This window comes from Cryptotermes secundus, unplaced genomic scaffold (genome assembly GCF_002891405.2).
Source record: "Cryptotermes secundus unplaced genomic scaffold, Csec_1.0 scaffold16, whole genome shotgun sequence".
NCBI classification, from domain to species: Eukaryota; Metazoa; Arthropoda; class Insecta; order Blattodea; family Kalotermitidae; genus Cryptotermes; species Cryptotermes secundus.
In genome coordinates, this window is record NW_019718616.1 from 1,736,583 (window position 1) to 1,764,351 (window position 27,769).

At 41.0% G+C, this 27,769-nt stretch overlaps 1 protein-coding gene across 1 annotated transcript in view; it reads right to left on the reverse strand.

Annotated features, from left to right (window-relative positions):
• The window catches only part of LOC111861414 (CCR4-NOT transcription complex subunit 6-like), a 317,765-nt gene that overhangs the window by 13,744 nt on the left and 276,252 nt on the right, over positions 1–27,769 (reverse strand). Inside the window, exons 6-7 of the mRNA XM_023845957.2 lie at positions 21,472–21,629; positions 19,491–19,645 (exon numbers count right to left, since the gene is read on the reverse strand). Coding sequence (XP_023701725.2) covers positions 19,491–19,645; positions 21,472–21,629 — 313 coding nt within the window. The remainder of the gene's footprint in view (positions 1–19,490; positions 19,646–21,471; positions 21,630–27,769) is intronic.

Genomic DNA, 27,769 nt, shown 5'->3' on the forward strand with positions numbered 1-27,769 from the left:
AAAAACGCAGAACTAGAAACTAATCTTTCCTATATATCTGCTCACTTCTCTCATCTTCCATCCGCCATTTCCTCACTGTAGGCAAGCAATAGCAATACTACTTTGTATCAGTCGTTAAGTTTGTTCAAAACATCTGTTTCCAAATTGAATTCGGTTCCTGGAAGAGTCGGTGAAGTAGTAAAGGAAAAAGTACACAGCATTCTTTCAAAAAATCCAGGATATGAACGAATTTGTGAAACCGAAGAAACTTTAGCCGGTAAACGTACTGAACTGCCAAGTAAAATGTCACTAACAGTGGACAAATAGCGGCTTTTGTNATATTTTAATGCATATTTCGGAAGTTTTTATTGCATAAATGCATACATATTTAAGGAATTATTAGGGCATAAAAATCCGGTCCCTATACATGACACATGCATGGCAAGCGCTGACGTAACATGGCTGACTGCGCATTCTGGTATAAGCCGACTACATAACTACTAAAATACAGTATCTGCTTTATACTAATTGTTCAAAGTGTCCTCCGCCAGCTGCAATGTCTTCCAAAAAACATGGCAACTCACTCTTCAGAAAGCTTCATACGTGTTTCCAGTTAAATTTTTGTGAAACACAAAAGATCGGAACAACCTGTTCCCAAGCACACCACACCATACATTCACAGAAAATCTCTTTGGAATTTCGTTACCATTATCTCATGTGGATTATTATGGAACCATGTACGCACGTTTCGTAAATTAACACCGTCCAGGGTAAAAGACGCATCCTCACTGAATAAAATGACGCTTAACAGTTCGGGATGTGCTTTTATCCAGTGGCAGAAATCCATACGCTGAGCATGGTCGCCTGGTTTCAGATGTTGTACCCTTTGATCATGGTAAGGATACAACACTTCATCATGTAAAGTTCGCCACACCTGCATATGTGATATGCCGATGCGAGAGGCCATTCTATGAGTGGACAGACGCGGACTTCTCTGAACCATCTCAAGAATGTTCTCTCGTGTGTTTATCATTCGTACATCCTCCCTTTCAGAGTGCACAGAAACACTCGGAAGAGAATCAGTATCACGCAATGTCTGGTGAATTCGCGTAAATACACTTCGAGATGGAATCTGTCGATCCATTGGCATTCTTCAACAGCAGCACGTGCATTACCACCGCAAAATCCATACACAAAATGCATATCACAATATTCCACGTGTGAAAACACAAAAGGCATTTCAGCAACTTCGCACAACTAATTTACCATCTATTCACAACGCGGTCGCAACGTACCCTGAAGGTAGCACATAAGCTTACGGCTAGTGTGAATCACCACACTCAATGACAAACATAGATACGACTTCTCAGCTGACAGGTACGGTGCGTGGACCCGCCAGAAGACCACACTTTTCTCGGGCCATTATCTCCGTAACCGTTCAACTTTGGACACAGGTGTTCTGGGTTATATCGGCATACTTTAACATAAGGAACACCTTCCCGAAGTCTGGCACATTCCTCCTGGGACACCTGTATAATAGCATTTCAGTATGTATTATCCTGGGAGACAAATGCCTTGAATAAAATTGTACAAATTCATAAAGTGCATAAATCTTATGGAGTTTTGTTTGTGGTCTAGTTGTCAGAGTTCCTGGCTACAGATCCAGAGGTTTGGGTTCGATTCCCGGCGCTACCAGATTTTCTGAGAAGTAGTGGGTCTGGAACGGGGTTCACTCAGCCTTGTGAGGATAATTGGGGAGCTATTTCAAGGAAATAAGTGGGTCCAGTGTAGAAAACCGAAATTAACGGCCATGGGGATTTGTTGCGCTGACCACGCGACACCCTCTATCCCCTAAAGTTGGCACTAACTTCACTGACAAGCAGCGGTCGCTCAGTCGGTATAGTTCGCTTGCGGACTAAAGGAATGGAGTTTTTTTTTGTAGTTCTATAAGGTAGTGATTCCTAACCTGGGATGCCCAGACCCCTGGGAGTGATTCTGCAGACATGTGTATTCCACGGCTGCTATCTTGGTAACACATGTTCCGGTCACCAGTGCGTGTGGTTAAAACATGTGAAAGCATGAACTATGCCGTGATTCAACCAGTAACTTGTGAAGCTGCACTGAAGACTGTATTGTGTGTGTGTGAGTCAAGTGATTAGCTCATACATTAGCATCCTGGACTTGTGTGAAGGTGTTCATACCATCAAATTAAAGCTGAGTAAAATTTATATCACTTACAATTGTAAATTTCACATTAACATCATGATCATCATTCGCAGCAGCAGCCATCTGCTTCAACGTTTCTTTTTCCCTGGCCATTAGTTATGCGTATGCCTTAGGGAAGTTACATTCGCACACATTATGCAAGAGGAGGTATCACTTTGATTCCTTGCTCCATATTCATATTTAGCTTGGTTCTAAATTCTGTCCTTCTCTTTTGGAAACTGGTAGTCTTGAACTTGCCGCTTGGTATGTTCAAAAATTTTCTGTGTTCAATAGCTGCTCTTCCAGTAAAATTGTCTTTCTGCTGGATGCACTTCAGATATTAATGTTGTTTGTAGGGACACTGCCGTCCTTGGAACAAAAATTGGCTCTCCTAACCATACTTTATAATGGGATTTTTGTAATTATTAAAAACATCAGTTGTATTCAGTATTAATGTATGTATACATACATTTCCTATCACGACATAATGGTTGACGCCAGTGCACTAATTGAATTCTAAATGACACAACTTGCCCTGTTTTGCTTTTCGCTTGTGTGTTTTTAGTTCTCTCTTTTGGCCAAGTATGTTTCATTATTTGCCTTTGGGCCATTTGAGTAAGCATGTAAATAATTAAACAAGTGAACTGAATTACTGCTTGGCAAGAAATTACTCGCATTACTTAAGTGCAGAGTTTGTTTAATTTAAACTTGTCTCTCATAACCTGAAACATTTGCACCGTTGCCAATGTTTGTAATTATTAGTAGATAAAAATATTTCATATATATTTTGTAGGCATGCTTATGATCAATTTCCATATTAAATTTCACAAGTTCAGCACTAGCGGTTCATCAGCGACCTTAAACCGTACACTAAATGTAGATTTCATGCAGCAGTCATTTATTGTTTATATACTTTAAAAAAACATGAATGTTTTATTATGATATGTAACTTCAGGACCTTATACTAAATAGCACTACTGTCGTCCCATCACCTAAGTTCGTGCTTCTGCCATGTTTCCATTACCGATGGTAATGGCATAATGCCTATACAAAACTATGTCCAAATTGATCAACTGGTTCAAAAGCATAAAAAAGGAAAGAAGCTAAAAGTGTCACATCCAGACAGCCCACAGTGGTAATCTGGAAGCTAACAAACTAGTCTGAGATACTATTACAGCCCTGTCTCCAGCAATTGTGAATCTCTTGCACACAAAAATGAAAAGCACGGAATACGTAAAACCAGTTACTGCAGTTGGCAAAACTGGACACAAATGAACAACTGCGGGTGATGAGGGATAATTATTGGCCCTACTTCAGAATTGAAAACAATCTGAAGCATTACGAGAAACTGGAAACAATGAGTTAAGTCACAACTATGAACACATGCATGTTACACTCCTTTGACATCAAGGGCATGTAAAGAAACTGCAGGTTCATTATTTATAATGTTACATCTGATATTATTTAATGGTGTTGAATGAACTGCAGAGGATATAAAGAACCGTTGAAAGCGATGCAATAACACGGGGTCCGCAAAAAAAGAATGCCATTATTCCAAATACCCGAAACTCAGGAAACAAAACAGATATATCACGCGGTACTTGCAGTGTAATAGTAATCTCAATGTCCCTGAAACAAGTTGTGCGCCCATCTCAACTGTAATTAATGGACAGCAGCTTTGACTATGAGTTCTGCACGATTAGTAGAATGCACAAACCATGTTGTGGCAACTCAACAACTCTCTTATTCTTCAACTTGTTACTGTACATGTTCATTTTGTTGCTCTCACTGTCCTTGGCGGCCTGAATGTGGATTTCCCAGGAAAATGGATAGGAAGAGGAGTACCGATTGTGTGGTTCCCTTGCCCTCCTGATTTGATGACTTTGGATTTTTTCTTTGGAGCTATATGAAAGACAAGGTGTAAGTCAAAGAGTGAATACTTTGCATGGACTAAAAGGATGGATCACTACAGCAACTACAAATGTTACGAAGGACACATCACAGCATGCCTGGCAAGAGGTGAACTATAGGTGGGATGTTGATTTAAGGTTCTCACAGTGGCAGTTATGAAGAGTCACACCCTCTGGGGTATAACAGATGTTTCAGAGGCGACATGTTCCTCCGCAATGTCGGCTGACTTTCAACAGACTACACAGCGATACATCCAAGAAAACAGAACTCCTTATCGATGGGATGTATGAAGAGCCACAGATGACGCTCGCTGTAAAGTGTTTCGCACTTCGTAACTTTTCCAGTTGTGTGCAAAAACTGTTTCAATTGATGAATAAATACTTCAAAGAAAACCCTCATACTTGTTTTCCTTCCTAAGCTACGAGTGCCTGAAATCCCTGCATTTCTTTTTGTAATCACTATTTATCACCAGATCCCGGATTTTGATGACCAAAAATGTTTTAAATTTGACCGAAAAAATCCAGAAAAATGAACTATAAAATGACTGAAAAATCCAGAAAAATTATCCAAAAGCTAAAAAACGACCTAAAAATATATCATGTCATGGAAAATCTACTAATTGTTTTAAAATGCATTTTTAATCTTTATTAATACTGTGAACTCAACGTTATTCTTTTAAGTTCGTCCTCGTTTTCATGTCGAAAATTAAGCAATATATGATTGAATTTGAAGCTAAATGTGTTAATACGATATTTATACCGCACTGGAACGCTTATCAAATGTACATATATGGTATATATTCCAGTATTTAAGTGCCATCTCATTCAGAGTTGCAATAGATGACAGTCAACATGCAGAGATTCTCGAAGGTGAGTGAACACGTATTGTCTGACAGCAGATTCTTGTACTTGGAGAAACTCCTTTCCACATCTGCAGACATAACGGGAGCATACTTGAAGTGTACCAAATCACTAGCAGTAAGTAGCTCTTCAATAATGAAAGTACTGAAGGACTCTCCTCTCAGAATTCGAGAAATGCTGCAAAATGTTTCATAACCTGAGTGTTTATCTAGAACATGTTTACTTTTTCTTTACATCATTTTACCAATGTCCCCTGACACTTTCTTCAAATCACTGGCTATTTTTTTTTTACCACAGCGAGCGAATCTTTTAGCGTTGCTACTTTCTCCTGTAAGAACTTGATTCCTTCCATCAAGGATCTGACATTTCCCTTTATGAAGGCCAGATGTCCTTCCATTTCGCTGCACGAGAACTGTTCCTGAGCAGCTTCAGCTGCCCTCGCATCCTCCGTCTTCACTGAATCTAAAACAAACCTCATGAACAGAACTTCCTACCGTGTAGCCCGGGTTCCAACAACTGGGATCTGTTGTGAAAAGTGGCATTGGAGCAGGTTTTCTCAGTCTCTTCTGACAATGCTCATCCCACCAACTGCTCCATATTAATTAATGGTCCTATTAATGACACTAAATATTCTCGATACCGACAGCGTTAAATAACCAATTTAAAATTCATGAATACATGTAACCCCTCACAAAATTCGTTAATTTATTATACTTGCTTTGTCAACTTCATAATTGCGCGGATTAGTCTCGTACAACAAATGAATAATTACGAGTGTGACAACATGTTTAAATAAACCCCTACATTATAACGTCTTCATTAACTTCACAGTTCATTTATTTGGTAACATTTGTACATCGTCTTTATTCATCTACCTCCAGTTTTGTGAAAGAAGACAGTAAATCCTGGGCCCCAGATAACACTGTTTTAGTTGCAGTAATGCGAAATACAGGAATGGCTTTTCTACTAGATGAACTTCTGCTTCTTCCTCCATTCATTATAGTTGCTTGTCTCCTGCTGATAGCCTTACTCATTCCTTCTTACAACGCTGAATGGGCACGGTGACTGGAGGCGAACAGTATAAGGGTCCCTAGATAGAAAGTCGACGCCCATACGCAATTTATGAAAAGTGAGAAGCTTTTGACAGCATTACGTGTTAAGAAACGCATCCTTACCACAGACACCATTTACCAGTTCAATAATACAATGGGTGAAATGCCACCCGCTACACTCGTATCTAATCGTCAGAAACTGATCTCTGGTGAAATTCTGACACCCCACAAAAACAGATAGTTGACCACATTCATATCTTTCTTCGTGATGCGGTTGTGCTTGGCCGGAGATCAGTAATTTCAGTCTGCTCGCGAGAAGATCCACTGAACCAAGCTTCCAACTATCCAGCTATCATGTGCACGCCTACACTCTGCAGGTTCCTGTTACTACAGCCAAACTGTCTAAACTAGGACTAACCCCGAAGTAAATTAACCACCTCAAACGTTCCCAGGCAAAGGCAGCACAACATACATATTCTAATCGAACTTCGGATAGGGATCCCCCACAGGAGCCTGTGGGTTGAAGGGGAAGCAACTGACCTCCCATACCCACAAAGACGCTCGTCGTTCAACTTACGTATATAACTTGTGTTTGTTGATGCAGCCTAAATTGGAGATGCTTTTGTGCCGAGATGGGCTGGAGATATGGTAGAAGGCGGGATATGCAAACATGAGAAATATTAAGTCAGTCACGCACGCGTAGTATCAAATAGTGGCGCTGGAAGAACCCCACATCCCACGCACTACGTTAAAATGACTCATCCTGGAATGCGTCACTTGCTGTTCGGTGAACCTCACTAACCTTGCTGTTTGTTTATTGTTGATAGAAATTACTCGTTACAAAAATAATGGCATGACTACTATCACTCAGCATATTCTAGAACGAGTTTTCCTTTTAGATACAGAACTTCAGGAGTGTGTCGTCTGTTGGATTAGCCTGAACATGGACGTAGTAGATTCCTTCGAGATGTTCATACTACCTACCAAAACACACGGCGTCATAACCCGGAAGAACGTCACCGTGATCCACCGGGAGAACCCCAAACATCACAGTTTTCCTTCCACTTTGTTAAATATTTCCCACATCGAAATATATCTCAAACCTCTACGTGTTGGACAATGACAATGCACTTCGCGGAAAGGTCTTACAAGGGAAATTAAAACACTGCAACTTAATGTCTAATAATTTTCAAATTAAACGTGAACGAAGATAACGTTTTCCAGAAAGTATCATACTGGCATTAAACTTTATAGTAATAAACCCATTCCTTTGTGTGTCAAGTGCAAACCTTCGGGTAACATACGAGTGCAGCGACCAAAATTGCTAGGCATTCAGTTACTAGCGCATGCGTAAGGCCTAGTGCACCGCCCATATTTCTAACTGAAACGGAGTCAGTTAACGGATAAGTGAAGAGAAGCAGACGTACCTTTCTTCCTTTCAACAATCGGTTGGAGTTTAACTTCAGAATAGGTGTCACCGAAAGTTCCTCAAAGACGTCAGACGATTTAGTTATATCACAAGTTAACTTCGGTCTAAAGAAAACTGCTATACAGTATTCACATGTTCCGTGACTTCAGTACTTGTGCATCACCTATACAAACCTTCACGTAATCTTCCAGTGATCTAGCAAGGACGCAGTATGATGTGTCTTAAGCATCATTACTGAGATAAGTGATTGCCTTTTTATAGTATGTGGAATATATTTATGTGTATTTGTATCAACCGTCTTTTTTTTTCCTGTGGCGCTACAGCCCCAATTTGGGCCCAGGCCTACCTCCATGAAACTCTCCGTTTCACTTCGGTTTACTAGATCTTACACATACGGTAGGACTCCTTGGGCGAGTGATCAGCTCGTCGTAAGGCCTCTACCTGTAGACAAACACAGAAAAACGCACACAAACATCCATGCCCTGAGTGGGATTCGAACCCACGATCCAGGCTTCCGAGCGAGCGAAGATAGTGCACGCCTTATACCGCTCGGCTACCGTGACCGGCTATCAACCGTCTAACAGTGCACACAATTTCACTTTTCTCCTCACTACATGTTTCGGCACTAATGTGCCATCTTCAGGTGTGGTTTTATTTACGTCAAACCATAGCACTGTATGCCATCATGTCTCCTTTATAAAATGATTAAAATGTATATATGTCATGGTAATAAAGTGTATATATTAAAACTTATCAAGATTTATTATCTATATGTTTCACTTTAAATTCGCGTGTTATGTCGATCCTCTTCTATGGGAGTACTCTTCCTATATTCTTGTATACGTATATTGTGTGCTGTGTTATGTCCTTCACTTGTGATTGCTTGCGTTGTACTGCTATTGGATGTTCGCGACTGTCAGCTTATGAGTCGGCTCAAAAGCAAACGTATAACTAGGTATGAAGATGAGCTACGTTTTGCATATACCGGATGAATAAAGAGGAGGATGTGGTATGTAGAACAAAATAGTTAAAGTTGGCAGCCATTCAGACCTGCACTAATTTGGGGTATTAAGTTTACTCTCACAGAATGGTTAATGTAGATCTGCGCTGTGTAGTAATGGAAACACATTACCGAGTAATGCAGGCATCCTAAAGAAGGTGCTATTAAAGTACTGAACGGCGAAATTACCGTGCTGGAAGGGGCATACTTAGAGCCTCACGTTTCCCACTTGATAGCAACACAGCAGCAGCAGCAGCAGAAGCAGCAGCATGTAAGTCTGAGGTCTGCTCGTCCGTTTTAGGCGGAGTCACAACCCTGTGGAGCATCTGTTAACTTCTCTCAGTGCGTCCGTACACACGAAACAACTGCAGAACTGCAAGACGATTCCAATTAAATTCGATATTGCAAAATTCTGCGAATGACTATCGAGCTGTGTCAGTTTACACGTAGATCGACCAGCTTCGACGTCCACTTTACGTGGCGATCTGCATGCCTTCCTGGGTTTGTATGGATCGTAACTCGCTGTATATTTGCTGGAGAGACGTACTTCCACGAAAAGTTGCAGAGAATACTGAAGCATGCATTTTGTGTATAATACCTCTTTTCCGCATGTCTTGCGGGTTTTATGATAATCAGACCAAAATGATATACGTTTCTGATTTTTTTATTTTTGCAATCAGTAGTGACTTGGTCTCTGACATCAAGGGAGGAAGATAGACTGAGGGGTGTTTGAGAACAGGGTGCTGAGGAGAATATTTGGACCGAAGAGAGAGGAAGTGTCAGGAGGTTGGAGAAGACTGCATAATGAGGAGATTCATAACTTGTACTCTTCTCCAAGTGTAATTAGAATGATCAAGCGGAGGAGTATGAGATGCGCAGGGCATGTAGCTCGAATGGGGGAGAAGTGGAATGCATATAGGATGTTGGTAAGAAAGCCAGATGGAAAGAAACCACTAGGAAGACGAAGACATAGGTGGGTGGATAATATCGAAGTGGATCTTGGCCCCTGTATGGAGGCGGGGTGCAATACCTCCATTGTGACCGTGCGAGTCATAGGAGGCGACGAAAAGGGAAGTCTCAAATCTGAGACAGTAAAATGTGGTCGCGAGTACCAAGAGACTTGGACCCCAGAAAGACTGCGCTGGCAAGAGCCAGAAGCACATACAAAAGACAAACTCGTCCTCTTGTCAGAGAGAGCGTCCTAGAAAAAGAAGACCTGAACTGTCAGACAGTAATAAATATCGGCTGAAGACTTTATTTTATGCGCTACAGTTACAGTAATCTTTAGAGGGTTATAATTATTTTTAGTTGCGACTTGTGAGTGCCCAATAAGGTCGAGAGCACACTAAGGAAACTGGCAACCGCAATTTCCAAGAATTGTTATCAGCCTGAGTTGAACACTTGTTACTGAATGGAGCAGCGCAAATTGAGAAAATGGCAACGCAACTCGCGGAAAGACTAAAAAACTCAACTTCCAGCAACGGAGCATGCCAGTCTTCTCACAATTGCGTTGCCGTGTGGTTTCCTAGTGTCAGCTATTCTACAACGCGCGCCAGTGATTCATTTGCTTAAGATGACACGAAAGGTTGACGAAGCCGTTAATTTTGTTTTTGCGCAGTTGACTGAGCAAGAGCCTGGTATAAATGACAAACCCACCCAGACAATGGTAGGCAGGACAAAACTGATTTGGTTTTGGAAAGAATTTCTCATGAGAATAAGGAGTCTGGATCCAGGTTAAGTTCTTTCGAAAGAATATAAGCACCTCAGTTTTAAACTGTCACAGAAGAACGGATGCACCCAAAGTTTTTCTAATATTGTATTTGAGCATCCTGTTGCATTAATATACCATTAATTTCACACACACACACACACACACACACACACACACACACACACACACATATATATATATTTTTCTGTCTTAAATGCAACTTATTATATAGTTACCATTCTTCCTCATTACGTGGTTCGGCTGTATACGGCCATCATCAGGTGTCTTCTATCTTGCTAGGATAATTGCCCTGTATGTCAAAATTTCGCATTGCGTGTGAACGCGGTATTTTCTGACTAAAATAAATTTACTTTAATTAAAACAAATTAACATCCCAATATTTTCTCGGAAAATGCCGTTGCGTTGCAGTCGGCGGTTTCATTTGTGTGCCATCGCCCTGAAATTATTCATCTAATCCAGAACCCACTACTACTCGTCACGCAAACACCATACACGTGACGGCATGTTCCTACAATGTACAGACTAATTTCTAATAGCAGTTTCATAAACATGTACGTGTGAAGAACTGCAACAGTAGCCATGGTAGCTTTGTAAGCCCTGTCTTCCTAAATAGCCTCACTGTTCACGTAAACGATAGCCTTGCCCTCCCCGCACTTCTCCCGGAATATCTGAAGGTTACAACCTCTAGGAACAGGAACCATAAATAATTTGAACTTAGGCTACATGTCACCATGTTGATGTGACTTGGTTGTCGAGAACAAAGTTGCTTAGTGCTCATGACAACATTAGAATGCAGGCAATACGTCATATGCTGGCAAGAGGACAGGCATACGCTACAAAAACTGTTTGCAAATTCTAGTCACAAAGCACTGAAATAAGTGAGAGGCCTCTATGGGTTACAAAAAAGTTCACAACATCCACGAATTTTCTTTCGAGGACGAACAAAATGTAGAGACAAGAAATTTTATGGTATCAAGAAAGTTAAAAACATCGCCTACAACTTCATTCGCTATAGCTGAAATATATTAATTATCCCGTTACTGTAGAAGGAAACTCCTCCATAAAAATAATTTCTTGCCGCCTGCTTCTTGTTGACTTCTTGTTTGACTTACATTTCGATCCTGAAGATGGAGGTAGCACGTTCCTACGAAACTTCGGTTGACTTCTATCAAACGACATGACATCCCAGAAGATAGCACTTTTGAACATTTAGTAGTTCCTGTACAGATAAAGATGGCGGAAAACAGAATTTTAAAAAGTAATCAGGTAGCGCTATTTGTTTCAGAACTAAGCTTGTTATGCATCAGCGTCACCATAAGACGAATTAATTGTAGTTTATCGATACACGTTCATATTTCTTACATAAGCATTCCCTTAAGCAGTTCTATCCATGTGCATTCCTGAAAACATCACGTAACTCCACCATTACGGTTCCCTCCTTCATTTGAAATTAAAGACACGATAAAAGTGTTCGATTGCACTTGCAGGTCATGGGAAAAAATTTTCACAGTCAAGGACAAAACAGAAGTAACGCGGAACTGATATGCCCCAATCAATTTCCCTCTGGGACTTCTTACGTAAAATATTGAAAAGTGAGTAATTTTTGCATGAGTGTGTATTCACATCTTCTATTACCGGTAGGCCTATGTTTCTTTTACTGTAAATAACCCATGTTTATGATAGGAATGAGAGTTACTCCTCTTACACATACGTGGCAAGATGGGGGTTGGGAAAGGGAAGCGAGCGAAGGAGGACAGGGGAACCGGAAAAGACCGATTGTTTCTGTCTGTCTGTGTCTATCTATCCATCTATCTATGGCTCTACAATCATTTTGCTGGACCTTGGGCCGCTTTTTCAGTTTCCTAATCCTATACACAGCTTGGGCTGGTGATTAGCCCGTCGCAAGACCGTTACCTACACACAGAACACAAACACAAAATAAACTCGCACAGACATCCATGCCTTGAGTGGGATTCGAACCCACGATCCCAGTGTTTGAGCGGGCGAAGACGGTTCACGCCTTATACCGCGCGGCCACTGTGGTCCGATTGTTCCTAGGACAACAATGTATATGTCAGAAGAAACAAACAGGCTAAACGAGAGTACTTTCAACAAAACAAATGCATCTCAGTATTTTAAAAATGAAGACGGAGTCGATTTCTTCTGTTAATTAAGTAACCATATAAGCAATTGACTAGTTCCGGGCAGCACAGTCCTTCTTGAGAAGCTAATGCTAGCTCAGCTGGTCAAGCAATTCCACGTATTTTATGGAACCCGAATTTTTTTTACTGTATTTTCATAATACCACCACCAGTCATTAACCCTTGGCAGATAAATTCAGCCCACGACCTACCTTATTTCTTTAAAGTATTATTATAATAATACTATAATAATATAATAATAATTATTATTATCGCCATCTAAGCCTACGTATTTCACGTAGTGTTTTCGCTTCAGGGCTTCCGAATAGGCCTTTGGTCCATTCTTCATCTCTTCCATGCGTGCTAAATGCTCCGCACATCTCATCTTCCTTGATTTGACCCCCGTAACAATATTCAGTGAAGAGAATAAACTGGGGAACCTTCATTTTATGTACAGCTTCCTGTTACATCCTCATTCTTATACCCAAATATTCTCCTCACTATCCTGTCCTCAACCTCCATTTATGTTCTTCCCTTAATAATGAGAAATCAAGATTCATATCCACAGAATACAACAGGCAAAGCTATCGACTTCAATGACAGCTTTACCTCTGACCTCATCTTCGTGATATGTACATGTGTTAACTAAATCTTGAAATCTTATAAAAACATTTAACCAGCAGTCATTTAGATATTTCCCGTCTATTAAAATGATCTCCGCAGCAGATGCACTGCAATTTAGTGCAGATTCATTTCCCCATTCAAATACCTGGGAAGGTCTCAGGAATTCCGAGCGCGGTTTCCTGAAGTTATAAAATGAAGAAAGATCAACAATGGAAGAACCAGAAGAAAGACGTCCATTCCCAGTGCTTACTACATGAGAATGACTGAGAAGACAGGAAATTATTTAGAATATAGACAAAAAATCTGCCTTAAGAGTTAATAACTTATCAGGACGAGAAAGAAGGCAACAGTGTATTACATGGAGCAATCTGTCTCAAAGATTTATATTTGCATCATAATGTGTGTCTATATAATCCTTGACATATGGTAGTCAAATATGTTCATGAATTCTTGACGTCATCACATTCATACACAACACATTTTTGTACTAGGCCATTCCGTCATGGAAGACGGATGTGACGAAGACTCTTATCCGATGACTGCTTCTAGACGTTCCATAACTATGAACACAGCCCACATCCAAAGTTATTTTTTTATTGTTTTCATTATTTTATATGAATAGTTAAGGTTATGCAGTTATCGTGTCAAGTCCACCAATCCGTACCAAATGAATGATTTTCACGAAAGCTGGTATAAACACAGAGCAGCTGGAAGCAGCTCTTTATTTTAAATTCACACCATTATGACACCAGGTGCCGGGATAGCTCAGTCGGTATAGTGACGGACTATGGGCTGGACGGCCTGGGTTCGAGCCCCGGCACTGCAAGATTTTTTTCTCTTCTCCACGGCGTCCAGGTTGGCTCTGGGGCCAAGCCAGTCTTCTATCCAATGGGTATCCGGGGCTCGTTCCCCGGGGGTATAGTGACAGAGGCGTGAAGCTGACCACTCGCCTCCATCACGTACAGAAGTCAACAAAGGTGGAGCTACACCTCCACTCCCCCATGTGATATCACTGGCTGTTCGCAACAGTGCAAATACTGTGAGCGAGAACATGCCGTGACTGAAGACTACGGTCGACTGATATTGTGTAATTTGGTAGAGAGGTGCCTATCTACCAGACCACACGGCGCCGTATCAAATGACTGCTTCCTCCTCTCTTAGTTCCCTCCAAGCATAATTACCTTCTGACTTATTTTCTAATCTTCTGTCTTTTTTTAAGGTGACGCATATTCATTTTTTGTAGTCTCGTTTTAGGCTAAAACACGGAGTTTCGGGAGCTTCAGCGGCCTCCGTCATCAGGTGAAAGCATAAAATACACTCCGATAGGCCCTTTATGGAGACAATACCTGTCCCCGAGGGATCAGGGCTTAACTCAGTGTAACAGGTTTCATAATTTTACCTGAAGATAGAACCACTCTCAGCTCAGGAAACTCTTGCTTCTTTAACCAAAGCAAGTCTACAGCACAATCCCAACAAACGGTAGACCAATATTCTCGCTTTAGTAACACACATTCGCCACAGGCCTTCAGATTAGTCACTTGTCTTTTGTGTATCTTCACTGTTCCTTCCATTGCCTTTTCTTTCGTCATGTTTCTGGTTTTTATATACCTATTAGATCTTCCGGACTTACGTGTTTTTGAGCTGGTCACACCACTGCAAAAAATGATTACAGCAGTAGAATGCTATATAAGTACTATAGTCCACACGGATCAAGCAGTGTGGCGTATAATTATATAACGAATGAAGTGGTAGGTCTCTGTCTTCTTAATCAAATTTCCGTCTGAATGAGCACGACATATTATTTTCCGGGCGTGGCAGTTTCCCCCCTCAGCCAGAGAGACGATCGGCGACGGCAACCAGCAATTAGGAGCCTCTGCATGCAGATTCCTTACCTGCCCACCTACGTTCATGCTTTCCTGCTATGTTCAGCAGCAACAGAGTTTAAACCGCCTTTGCAGACATCGTGAATGTAACAGCGAGCCCCAAAGGCACGAACACGGGCTGCATACTTTACAGGGCGTTACAAAGACACCGGCACAATCTGCCTCGTGTAGTTAAATGGGTTTTATAATCGATTAAACTACATCGGTTTTACACATGTGTCATTACGCAAAAAATGAATTTCATACAAGTAAAACAAACGTAATTAATCTAACATAACTCGCGACAGCCACAACTCTTCCTTAACTCGATGGAACAGTGTCCCTCCTGAGAAGCTAACAGTTGCTCACTTGGTCCAGATATTCCACACCATTTATGACGTAATAAGATTCAATACCGTGTTCACAACATCCCGTCATCGTATCCTGAGCCAGATAAATTAGGTCTGCATCTTCACATCCTAGTTCTTTTAGAGAGATAGTTCGCATTCACGTATATGTATCTCACTTTGGGGTATTCTGATCAAAATTTTGCGTTCATTTGTGATCTCTTCTCTCATCCCCCCTGAATTGATTTTACGAACCCCTTCGACTAATCCTTCACAATCACCCACAACTGCACTCTACATTACATATATAGTTGATGATGCGTTTGTAAATAAACTTAGAACGATACTACATATAAAAAGGCCATACTTAAGGTACCGAACAAAAATAAAGATCTAGGTTGCTTATAATATAATATCACGTATGAGGGGCTTGCGTGACTAATAATAACGGGTTCTGTATTGGATGACTAGATTTACTGACGTCTTCTTATACAATTATACTCAATTATAACAGTTCACAATCGATCACTGTCTAAGAATTGCTCCATTCCTTACTGGACTAAGGGCGCCTTCTCTTCCACTGTGACTGAATTGGTTCCAATTCCGTTTCACGAATCGGTCACATCTCCTGCGACTGCCTTGCGAATGAGTCACTAACTCTCTGCACGATTTCTTATGTCGTCTAGTGCGTATCCATGGATATTGTTTTGTTGATTCCGTTGACACGGGAAGCGCTTTCCGTGCCAAGTCGGTCTTTACGAATCCGCATTTCCACAGAACGTGTTGGCGAGCCCGTTGTCTAGCAATGGACTATTCCGGCTTTCAGCTGTCAAGTCACAATAAAGAACCCCATCGCGCAGAATCTTCTTCAGACGTTAATATCCATCACTCGAGAAATACTCCCAACTTTTATGGAACACTGCTCATAGCAGTGAGCCACTGGTCCTTATCCTGAGCTCGTCTATAGTTTATATGAGTTATTTCCGTCCTAAATATGTGATCTATGGCAAATCATATAACCATCAGTCATAATGCGCACTGGTCCCACATGCCTAATTACAACTGGGAATGCACTTTGTTTATTGCATTGTAGGTATAATGAATTAAGGTACCAAACTACCGGAACTTGGATTTGAAGAGAACTGTTGGCTCGACTATTTCCTGTTTTCTAGTTATCTTCCCCAGATGGTATTATAACGAAACAATCTGTCTCAGTAGCATCTGCAGGGACAACAAATCAATTGTAGGCAGACAATGGATCTAATTGCCACCACACCTCCCACTTTCCATGTAAATATCACCAGGGAATTAAAAAAAAAAACCGATGGCGTATCTTGTACGAGGATGAAAACCAATTTGTATGGGACTCCACCCTCAAGCATTCAGTGAGATACATGAGATTAAGCATGAACCAACTACGGAACTAATTGTAGCAGCAGAACCAAACTGTGTGAACTGTTAATGAATGCAGCAGAATATAATGTACTGCTCAAATATGCTTGCATCCCATTGAAAGAATACGTCTCTTAACTTTATTACTGTTATTTTTATTGTTGCTGCTTATGAAACCTGTACAGCTCAGTCAGTAAGGCAATTACTGGTTGGATTCGATACGTAGCAGGGGAGTGATTCTGCTCTTTGATACTACATCCAGACACGCTACGCGCCCACAGAAACATCTTTCAAAAGGGTACCGGGGACTAAGTTGCCGATGAATGAAACTGACCATTCATATCCATTTAAGGTCAATATTAAGAATACGTGAAGTTTTAACTGCATCTCCAAGGCGCGGTGCTTAATTAAGCTCAACGGCAACTTTATCTTATGGAGGAATCTATCTTCTGGGATATGTCATGTAGGCCGTCAGAAATCAGACGTTTAGGAGTAACACGTCGCCTCCATTTTCAGGGTCAGAGAAGAAGCCCAGCAAGAACCTAGCATGAAGGAGGTAGCTTGCTCGCTCTATTGTTACCGGATAATTGCCGGTATCTTGTTGATGTTTCTGCTCCAAAAGGGCGGAAGAAAGTAATGATGAGAAATCGGCTTAGAATGGGTAAAGCTGAGTATGCGTCAGTAGCTGGCCGACTTTTGGAATAACCGAAGCTATATACAGTGACGTCACAGAAGAAAAACAAAATTATGATCTGGGAAAATACTGCAGGTAACCGTCCTGACATAGAAGTGACCATTACCAGATTCTCTTCAGCCCAAAACCTCCGCCTTGGCCAGCTCCAGCCCGCATCAATCGTCCTCTTTGGAGGATTCTCATTGGCTTCATAATTATATTACTAAATATCGTTATTATTAATAAATATATATTTAATATACAATACCATTATTTAGTGATTTTTGTATACTTGTATGTTCTCATATATTTTACCTTCTCACACCCTATGTTTTGCCTCGCGATTAACATTATTTCACATTTCCCATGGATTAAGTTTGCAACATCGAGAATTCCAAATTCGTTAGTGTTTACAGGAACGTATCCCTCGTCAATTGGGAAGGTTTACTGTAAATTTAAAAGAAACCTACAACTACATGGGGCAAAGTCCTTAACTATACAGTTCAGTAGGTAAGAAATTATCGGCTTTTTATGGATTCCCAATTTTCATTCCCCTTTTCACAAGGACCCGTGACCGGTGTATGTAGTCCTGAATGTAGTCCACACCCTCATATCCCGTTTCTTTACTTTACGAGCGATAACATAAGTACTCCAAGTAAAATAAAAGTAACTCTGTGTGCAGAGCTCTTCTTGAGAAGCTAATAGTCGCTTAACTACTCAATAAATTCTCAGTCATTATGGAACCTAACGTGTCATTACTCTGTTCAACGAAGCTCAGCACAGATGCCCATCCTGAGAGAAATGATTCCAGTCCACATCCCCCATTCTATTCACATCAGAGCCATTTTAATAGTATCCCCCATCCAAGTTGTCTCCTCCCATGAAACTTACAGACCGAAGTTTTGTGTGCGTTTCTCATGTCTCCCATATGTACTATATGTCCCTCCCATCTCATCCTCCTTGATTAGTGGATGATGAGCATAAATTATGGAATTCCAATCCTCCTGATACTACCTTCGTCCTAGATCCAAACATTCTGCTAAACACCCTGTACTCGAAGCAAAACGGAGTAGAAATTTCGGTTGCTGAACCGTCAAATACTTGAAGAGATCTGGCAGAGACCACTGGCGTTCTGCTTGCCGTGATGCTAAGCCGGAATGTTCCCTCATAAATATATATACTCCAGACTTCTACACATACAAACAGCACGTGCCTACTATAAAGGACATCACCTCACAAGTTCTGAATTATGCAGTTATCTGTTTCAAAGACAAAGCAATTTTCGTCTGCCAAATCACGTCACATGACAAGGTAGACAGTTGACGGGGATAAGCACGCGGCAAACACTAAAATGTGACAAGTAAAGGTCACGTGACACGTCAAGGAACTGCATTTCCGTTTCAAAGCCACTGATGGCATGCGTGCATGCTTTGTGCCAAGGTATTTAACTCAAAACCAAGCAATTTTCCATATATCGCGATAAAAAAACAGGCGCAGGTCGGTAAGATACCACAGAACAAAAAATTATTGTCAACTTCTTGTTTTTCTTTATCTTCAGCGGTCACTGTTTAGGCCCTCTCGTCAGTTTCAATTCAGGATTCCTACCGAAAACCAGGCACCTTTCAAATATTTTATATGAATCCTGGAACTGGGCATCGGTCCATTTTAAGGCCTCTATTTAACCAGGGCAGTAAAAGACGTAAAAACGCGGACGTATCTTACGTGGGATCTGAAATCGTAATACCACCTTCGTACACCCACCTTAGGCAGCACCGTGACTGCAACAAGCAGGCTCAGTGCTAAATTTATACGCTTAGACTTGTCTTCGTAAACAGTAATTCATCCATCTAATTCTGTCAACTAAACAATTAACTCCACGGACCCGAACCCTTCTTTAGAAGCTAATATTTGCTCAGCTAGTCAAGAAATTCCAAGAATTTTATGGACCCTGAAAGTTCATTAATGTTTCCACAACAGCTGTATCCTGAACCAGATGAATCCAGTCCACAACCTCCAATCCTATTTATATAAGAATGATTTCGATGCTATCTTCCCATGTACGCCTAGGTTTTCCAAGTAGTCCCCTTCCTTCATATTTTACAACCAAAACTTGTACGCACCTTCACTCTTCCATACGTGCTACATGCCACACCAATTTAAACGTCCTCGATCATAATAGTACCTGAATTTTATCTACACCAGTAATGACTGAAGTTTTTTTTGCATTTATCAATTTACAAATCCCTAAAGTCAACATGGCCTACAAATCAATTGATTACTTACTTCGCTGTCCGGTAGAAAATGGCGCATCCGTCGACAAACTTCCGTTCATTCTCTGCCATTGTTTTGGCTCTAGATTTTGGAGAGAATATTCCGTCATAGCCGTCTTTCTTTAGTTCCGGAAGGAAAAAATTGTAGAACTGACTGGTTTCAACCTCCTACAACATAAGAAAACAGTTTACTGGAGCCGGGGTCAAGAACAAGGAAAGACAACATAAATTCAATATGCAGCGATAACACTTCTAAGATCTGGATTCCTCAGCGCGCAAAAGAACGGAGAGGGTTACAAATGATGAAATACAAAAGGAATTACAAATAGGTCTATATTAAACAGAAGGATATAGAGACTAGATATTATCTATACGTTATAATATCTGGAAAGAATGGAAAGTGCAAGAATACAAAAGGAAGCCTTTCAATATTCACTACGTGCAAGAAGAGGTACTGGCCGCCCAGGATGTGAAGCTGATGACAGAACAGTATGATCTCCTGTACCCTGAAGTAAGGATCATTGATGATTATTATTATTATTATGACGTCAACGTCGTGGACAAAATGTTGTTAAAACAGTCATCAGCATTATGCTATCATAAATGTTCATGCTAAACTCCAAGATACCGTCCACTCAGTTGTATAAACGCTGATATAATGGTTCGAACATGATTTCTATTGTAACGTGTTTTGCGTTACTGATCCCACTTCTGACACCAGTGTAACGTGTTTACGTTACCGAAGACGCCGTAGAGATGGTTAATTGGTTTATTTAACAATCTACAAATAACGGCTACAATTACTTATCTCACAGTTGCGGGGTTTCACACTTTATAACCCTAAGCGCATTAATCTGTTAACACTGTTGCGGGGTTTCACGACTTATAACCCTATGCGCAAATCAGTTCACTCTGTCTTCAGTAGTAACCACGTTGACAGTAGGGGAGCTATGTATCACTGTATCACGCGCTCCCAATTACACAATCGCACACACGTCCGGATCTTCTTACCGCGACGGCTGCTATACTCCAACTGTAGTCGGCTGGCTGTTACTTTATAACTCGGAATGTCTTCGGCGGTAGCCACACTGGAACTCGAACTCGAACTGATCGATACGCACTGTGCATCCACTTATATAGCTGCAGTGCTTGCCTGTGGCGTGATGAGTGCCACGTCACAGTAGGACGTTGATTACGGTTACGTTAGCGTTGCGCGTTACGTCACCGCGTGACGTCACCGCGGAGGGGAGTGGCGGGGAGCGCTACGTTACCGTGGAGAGGAGGGGGGTTCTCAGTCGCGCAACATGTTACACTATATTGCTGACATGATATTAGCCAGTACAGACCAATCAATAAAGTAAAAGCCAACGGCTGAGTGGCTGAGGATCGAATCCCAGCACAGAAAGAAAACATTATATTCCACACAACATTGAGACCAGCCCGCTATCAAGTACATACTGCAGATTCTTTCTCTGGTGGTAATGGGGCCAAAGCCTGAACCCCGTCTAATGCCAGGGTTCAGAACGCATAAAGCTATGCCTCAGTTACTCACACACTTCTTTCATGGGGCGCCACTTAAATACGCACAGGGACAAATTTACTCTTCTTACTGAGAGAAGATACTCATCATCTCATCCTTTGAAAAGACCAACATTTGACTCCTACGTACAGCTTCTCAACTCCGACATATAAAACGGTGCCTTTAGTTGTAGGCCACCTCCTAAGCTTCTTTTATATGTTATGAGCTAACAAGATATAAATCCTCATTAAACGTAAACGATCGCGAAAACAACTTCAAATGCTACAAGTTTCTGAATGCATGACATAGGAGCATTGAACTTTATCTTCATGTCTGTCTATACTCATAGCCAAGTGAATTCACTACAGCAGCAACTTCCCACACCTGTTTAACAGCTATGTCACAAATATATTACCTATTCTTACTTCTCTCATGAAACATACATATTTAAAATAATTTACGAACTTAAACGCACCTGGAGACTGATTATATCTGCCGCGTAATGCCGGATCTCATTTAAGATGCCCTTTTTCCTGTATTCCCACTCCAGGGCCCAACTCGGGCAATAACCGTACATCTGCCGAGTTGCATACTTATCACACAACACGTTGTAACACATCACCGTGAATATACCTGAAAATAAAACAAAATATCCATCATTATAATGAACAAGTAGAATCAATTAATGTACATAAGCAGGCAGCTGCTCGATGTCTTCCTTTCTGAAATGGTTGTTGACATTAAATGCAAATATTCAGTTCCCAGAATGCCGAAAGAAATAATTCAGAGCACAATGCAGTTCCAGCTGGCTGTCCCATATAATTCGATTCAAGTTTCATAAATAAGCAACACATCGCTGTAAAAAATAAGCATATCCGAGCACTTAAAATCTCCACTGATGATTACCTCAAACAAATGACATCGGTCCAATATGAAGAAATTATAATTATTCTATAATTTATTACAAATCCATTATGAACAATTAATACAATTTTATAATTCAGTAATTCATGGTCTCCCAAGTGTATGGTGATACAGTACCTTGAGCTAGTCCGCAACTGTTTTCTCCGAAGATCTTTCCAGTTCGTTGTACTAAATAAACACCATGCTCTTACAGTACTGGATGCTACAGAACCTCCACAGTTCCAACATATCGTCATTAAATATGCTATCAACCAGCAATGGCGACAGTGTGAAACACTGAAGTTCTGTGCTTAAAAAAAAAGCTGCACTATGGTTGGGTTCTTTCTGATCAGCTTGTTAACCTTATCAGTCTTCTGTGATGTAACCTATCTTCAGCTATACTTACCACTGCTTCTTGCTTATTTTTTTTTTTTTACTTGACTCACTCTTCGAACCTGAAAATGAAGGCGGTGTGTTCTTACGAAATGTTGGGTGACATTCATCGGACTGCTGGCGTTATATCGAAAATAGAACTGCAAACCCAGCGTTTTCATCTAATTAATGCTTAATTAATTAATTAATTAATATGAACGAATATCAATGCGCAATTAAGTATACCACGCCCACTATACAGTGAAAGTGGACATACCTAAATAAATTCAACTTCTCACTGTTTATGGCGATCCGTTTCAATTCATGAAAACTTGAAACGAGAGTCGAAACATTAAGAAAGCAAAATAAATGACGGAGCTTCCATCGGTGCGATACTGACTGTAACTAAGAAGCCTTCTTGTAAGCCTACATTTTATTTCTTTCTTATTAAGTCGTCTAAACACATTCACTCAAGTTAACTACTAATCCGCTTAGCTTATCTAAAGGAGATTCTGCCAAAGGCATGCCGGAGGGATGATTTTGGGGTACCTGCGACAGCTTCAAAATACCTATATTATTTTTATTGATCACTGATAACTGCACTGTGGTAATGTCCTCTATACGAACCGATTTTCTGTCCAGTGCCGAAGGGATTTCGGACTTTAGCTTGAGTTCAAGTGTCACATTAATTGACTTGATAATTCTAATTATACTTGAAGAAGAGTACAAGTTATTAAGCTCCTCATTATACAGTTTTAGATGTACACATATATTTTAAAATTTCGTAATTATAGTGGCAAATACGGTATATAAAATTTTACATTTAAACTTAGACCATAAACATATCTAAGAACCAACTTTCTATGTGTAACCCGAGTTCTACAGCTAAGACTGTGAGAAACTGAAAAGAACACGAAGAAGTCTAAATAATAATCTACGTGCACGAACGCCATATTTTACTATAAACCTTTCTCTTTTTGCCCATGTTCCTCCAATACTGCAATCGTCCAGCATTTGCACAAAGCTTCGCCGCAAATTCATTGCAATTATTCTTTCGAGTCCAAAATCCGAAAATGTCCATGAGGGGATTTTTTATAAAGAAGGGCGTTCAACTTATGCGCCGGTTATCCTTGAAAACGTCAACGCGCACACGCACCAGATAGCTCGCGGGGGCTCATCTGCAGCCACCGAGAATAATAATAAATGGCGGTTACAAATAAAAAGAATCACATTCACGAAATGCGTTTCTAAAAGGTGTACGAAGTTCAAGGTTTCTCTGGGAGCTAGCATGCACTGACATTTCAGTTTCATACTCACGTTATATCACCTACAGAGTAAGATACTGACATCACTTTTGTTTTCTCGGGTCGTTTTTAAAAACATTTCCACCTTATAAACAACATAATTCCTCCTTATTTTAACAAGCTTGGTGTTGTCTTACAGCGATACAATTAAAGACATGAAATAAAAATTAAAAACGCAGTAGTCACAGTTCAGTTGTTTCTGTGTGCATGAATTTGGATGGTTTATCTAAGTATCACATGAATCGGACAGTATACATGAAAACTCGGCAAAAGATTTACAGAATTTGTTAAACTGTCATGTGTGTATTAGTGTATCAATGTAATCAGAAAACCGTTTCCTTCCACTTCCAGGGGAACGTAAGTGCACAATTCTCACAGAAGGGTATGTCAGATATTTAGCAAAATTTACTCATGATTCAACTTGTTCTATTTTTCGTATTAGGTCATCTGGCCTGTTTCCCATCATAATTAATCTGGAAGCATGAATCTTATAGACGGCATGTAGCAACCAAGAAGTAATGAAAGAACAGCGCTGAAATAAAAGAATTCAACTTATTTAGGAGATGTAAGATAAAACATCTTAATCAGAAACATCACACAATTTAATTATGCGAAGAAAAAATTAATATTAATTGCCTTCCCCTTCTTCATTGATAAATTAAGCCCTCTGGCCTGTTCCTATCAGAATTAATCAGGAATTACGTATCTCATATACAGCTGGTGGAATCCTTGGACGGGGGATCAGCCCTGTCGCAAGGTCCCTACTTTTTTTTCTGTGGCGCTACAGCCCCAATTTGGGCCTAGGCCTACCTCCATGAAACTCTCCGTTTCACTTCGGTTTACTAGATCTTACACATGCGGTAGGACTCCTTGGGCGAGTGATCAGCTCGTCGCAAGGCCTCTACCTGTAGACAAACACAGAAAAATGCATACAAACATCCATGCCCTGAGTGGGATTCGAACCCACGATCCCGGCTTCCGAGCGAATGAAGACAGTGCATGCCTTAGACCGCTCGGCTACCGTGACCGGCAAGGCCGCTACTTACACACGACAATACAAAACAAACAAACAAGACACGCGCACAGACATCCATACCTAGAGTGGGATTCGAACCCCCGATCCCAGTGTCTGAGCGGAGGAAGACATTTCATGCCTTATACCGAGCGGCCACTGAGATGATTCAAGTTACAGCTCTTACGTTGCGGTACCGTAATGTTGGACACAAGTTTCGCACTACTGTGGATTTCAGAACTGGTGCGACTCGCTACCAATCTTCATATGCGCAATATAGAAAAGAAAGGTATTCCATGTCAGCCTGCAGCGTCTTACGACTACTCTACAGTGAGAAGATTTTGACTAAATTTGGCATGGGACCATATGCTGCAACATCGACTTTCACCATCAAAGACAAAGGGGCTATTTCACTGCACGTACCATGGTTGCCAGTTTTATTAGATATTTTCATTCACAAAAACGTCCCACAGAACCGCCATGCGTTTTAAGTTCACCACTGACAGCTTTTATAAGAAATTTTCTTTCTACTGTATACTTGTTAAAACAGTCATTAAATCAGACAGTGCAGCCTGCAATAGATGGACTTTTTTAAACTAAACCTTATCACACTGCTGAGGCCTTTTCAAAACGCTTTCAATTCATTCGTGGTAATTTTTATTCTAGACCCGTTTCTTGTCTTACTCAAGTACGGAAGTTCTATCTCTAGCTCCCATCTCTAACCTCGATATTCAAAATGCTATAAAACGACCGTGGCCATCAAAATCAGTCGGAGTTTCTATTTATTTTGACTTACTAAGATTTCGACATTATTCTACATGGTCTGCTTTCCCACAAACATAATGCTTTGGGACTACCTTCCGGTTACTCAAACTGGTTTCGCAGTTGCCTAACAAACAGTCCTCTGTACGCAATCATAGTGTAGTCCTGTCGCCTTTCATTGTGTCACTGGGTGTACGTCACGGTTCAGTCTTGGAGCCAATGCTTTTTAATACTTCTATTACTGACTTATGTGATGTAATCAATCACTTAAACCGTCTTCTGTTTGCTGACGACCCTAAATGTACGAAGCTATTAAGTTACCTGCAGCCTCTATATATTGTACATAGAAATAGGAATTAAGATTAAATTTGTAAATATATGTAAATACTGACAGTGGATTTACTAACACAGATTATGACTGACAAATGACAGACCCGACCTTTCGTCAGAGAGGGCGCCCCAAATGAACAGGACGGTAACTTTCATATAAAAAAAAAATTTGGTCATGAGCCCCAACTGACTGTCCGTCAGTCGCAATGTGACTTTGACTTTGACTTATGAGTTCATCAGTAGGAAGCCAGTTGGTTCAGCTCGGGAGCTGCAGCTGAAAGATACCAGCCATCGAGGACAGGAGCCGTTGGACACGGAAGCTGAGGACGTTTCGCTTTGAAAGCCGCTACCAAGCAGCGCAGTCAAGACCGTGACGGAGAACACTAATCTGTGTGTGATACTGAATTGTAAAATGTGGTCATGAGTTGTTGGAAAGTTCAATAAACGCACAATCGACTCTTTATGTAGCCCCGACACGGACCGCATAGAAAACGTCTCTCCCAACAGATACTGTTGTTGCATCACGTAGCTATAACACGGAAGGCATAGAGAACACGGCTTACTACATTGTTGCGTGTTACGAATCTGTTGTCTAGGAAAGGGAGTGTTTGTAGAATCGTTCCCTAGCAATTACTGTCTCTGCTGGCTAAGCAAATATTCATTCATTCATCAATGGCTCTACGTCCCTTTCTTGGGCCCTGGCCTCTTCTTCAGTTTTGTAACCTTTCTTACACGGATGGACTCCCTGGACGAGTGATCAGCCAGTCGCAAGGCTGCTACCTAGGTTCATACAGGACAGCACACACACAGACGTCCATGCCTTGAGTGGGATTAGAACCCACGATCCCAGTATTCGAGCGAGCGAAGACAGTTCATGCCTTAGACCGCGGCCTTGGGCAATTATGCCACAATATTAATTACAATGTCCATGGTTTATTCAGTTCAGTTCACATGCCAGATATAACGACAGTGGTGGCTACTACAACCCTCAGGGATTCTTTTAACACCATTATTGTAACTGGTTGTTAATTCAGCAACTTAACTGCTGTCACAGTAATGGACAGCAATCGTTCTCCCAAATATGTCCAGAAAATAAGACACTCATTCTTCTTTTGACAAATGTTAGGCCTTAAGGCCTGTCACAGCCTTGGAGGTTCCTTCCGTCTCGTCATTTGACGTTCTGCCAATACTTTTAACCCAATTTCGATGGGGTTGAAGCCCTCTCCATCGCTGTCTCAGCAGTCTTAGTATTCAGCACCAATGACTCATTTTAGCCATGATAAATGAACTGTCTGGTACTGATTATTTCCGTCTTTCGTTAGCCTATGTCACTTCATGTTACTTATTTTAATAATGCACAGAGGCAGCAGTTTATCGCAACTCATACTATTGTCCTCAGCTTGCAATTCAGCAAGTGGTGACCCACTTTCCACGCCGCTACGATACGAATCCCACAAAGATGGTCTAGGAAGATCGAAACATACACAGGGCACACAATAACTGTATGATGCATATATATTTATATTATAATTAAAAATGAGCTGGGATAGCGCAGTCGGTATAGCGAGTAGCTACGGGATGGACGACCGAGGGGTCGGAGTTCCGAGTCCCGGTAGGGTCAAGAATTTTCTCTAGACCGGGTCTGGGACCCACCCAGCCTCCTATCCAATACGTACTGGGGACTCTTCCCCCGGAGGTAAAGCGACAGAGGCGTGAAGCTGACCACTCACCTCCAACTAGTGTCAAGATCAAGAAAATGTGGATCTATATATACATGCACTCCACCATACGCCCTTATGGGGTAGTGTTTAGTTACTGTGACGCACACAAATATTAAAGTAAGCAAACTGCATCCCTGCTACAGGACCGCGTCTTCAACACCGAGTCTGTACAACCTAACAAACTCAGATATGCACAGCGGAATATGACAGAATTATTTTGTGTTTGTTCTTGTTTTGTTTGACAGCTAAAACGAAAACTCACATATGTATACTACTTAACACATAACAGGATGCCTTCCATTGATTATACACAGATATAAAAATGTTTAATATTCGGTTTATTTTCATCCCACTACATGTTTCGATTTA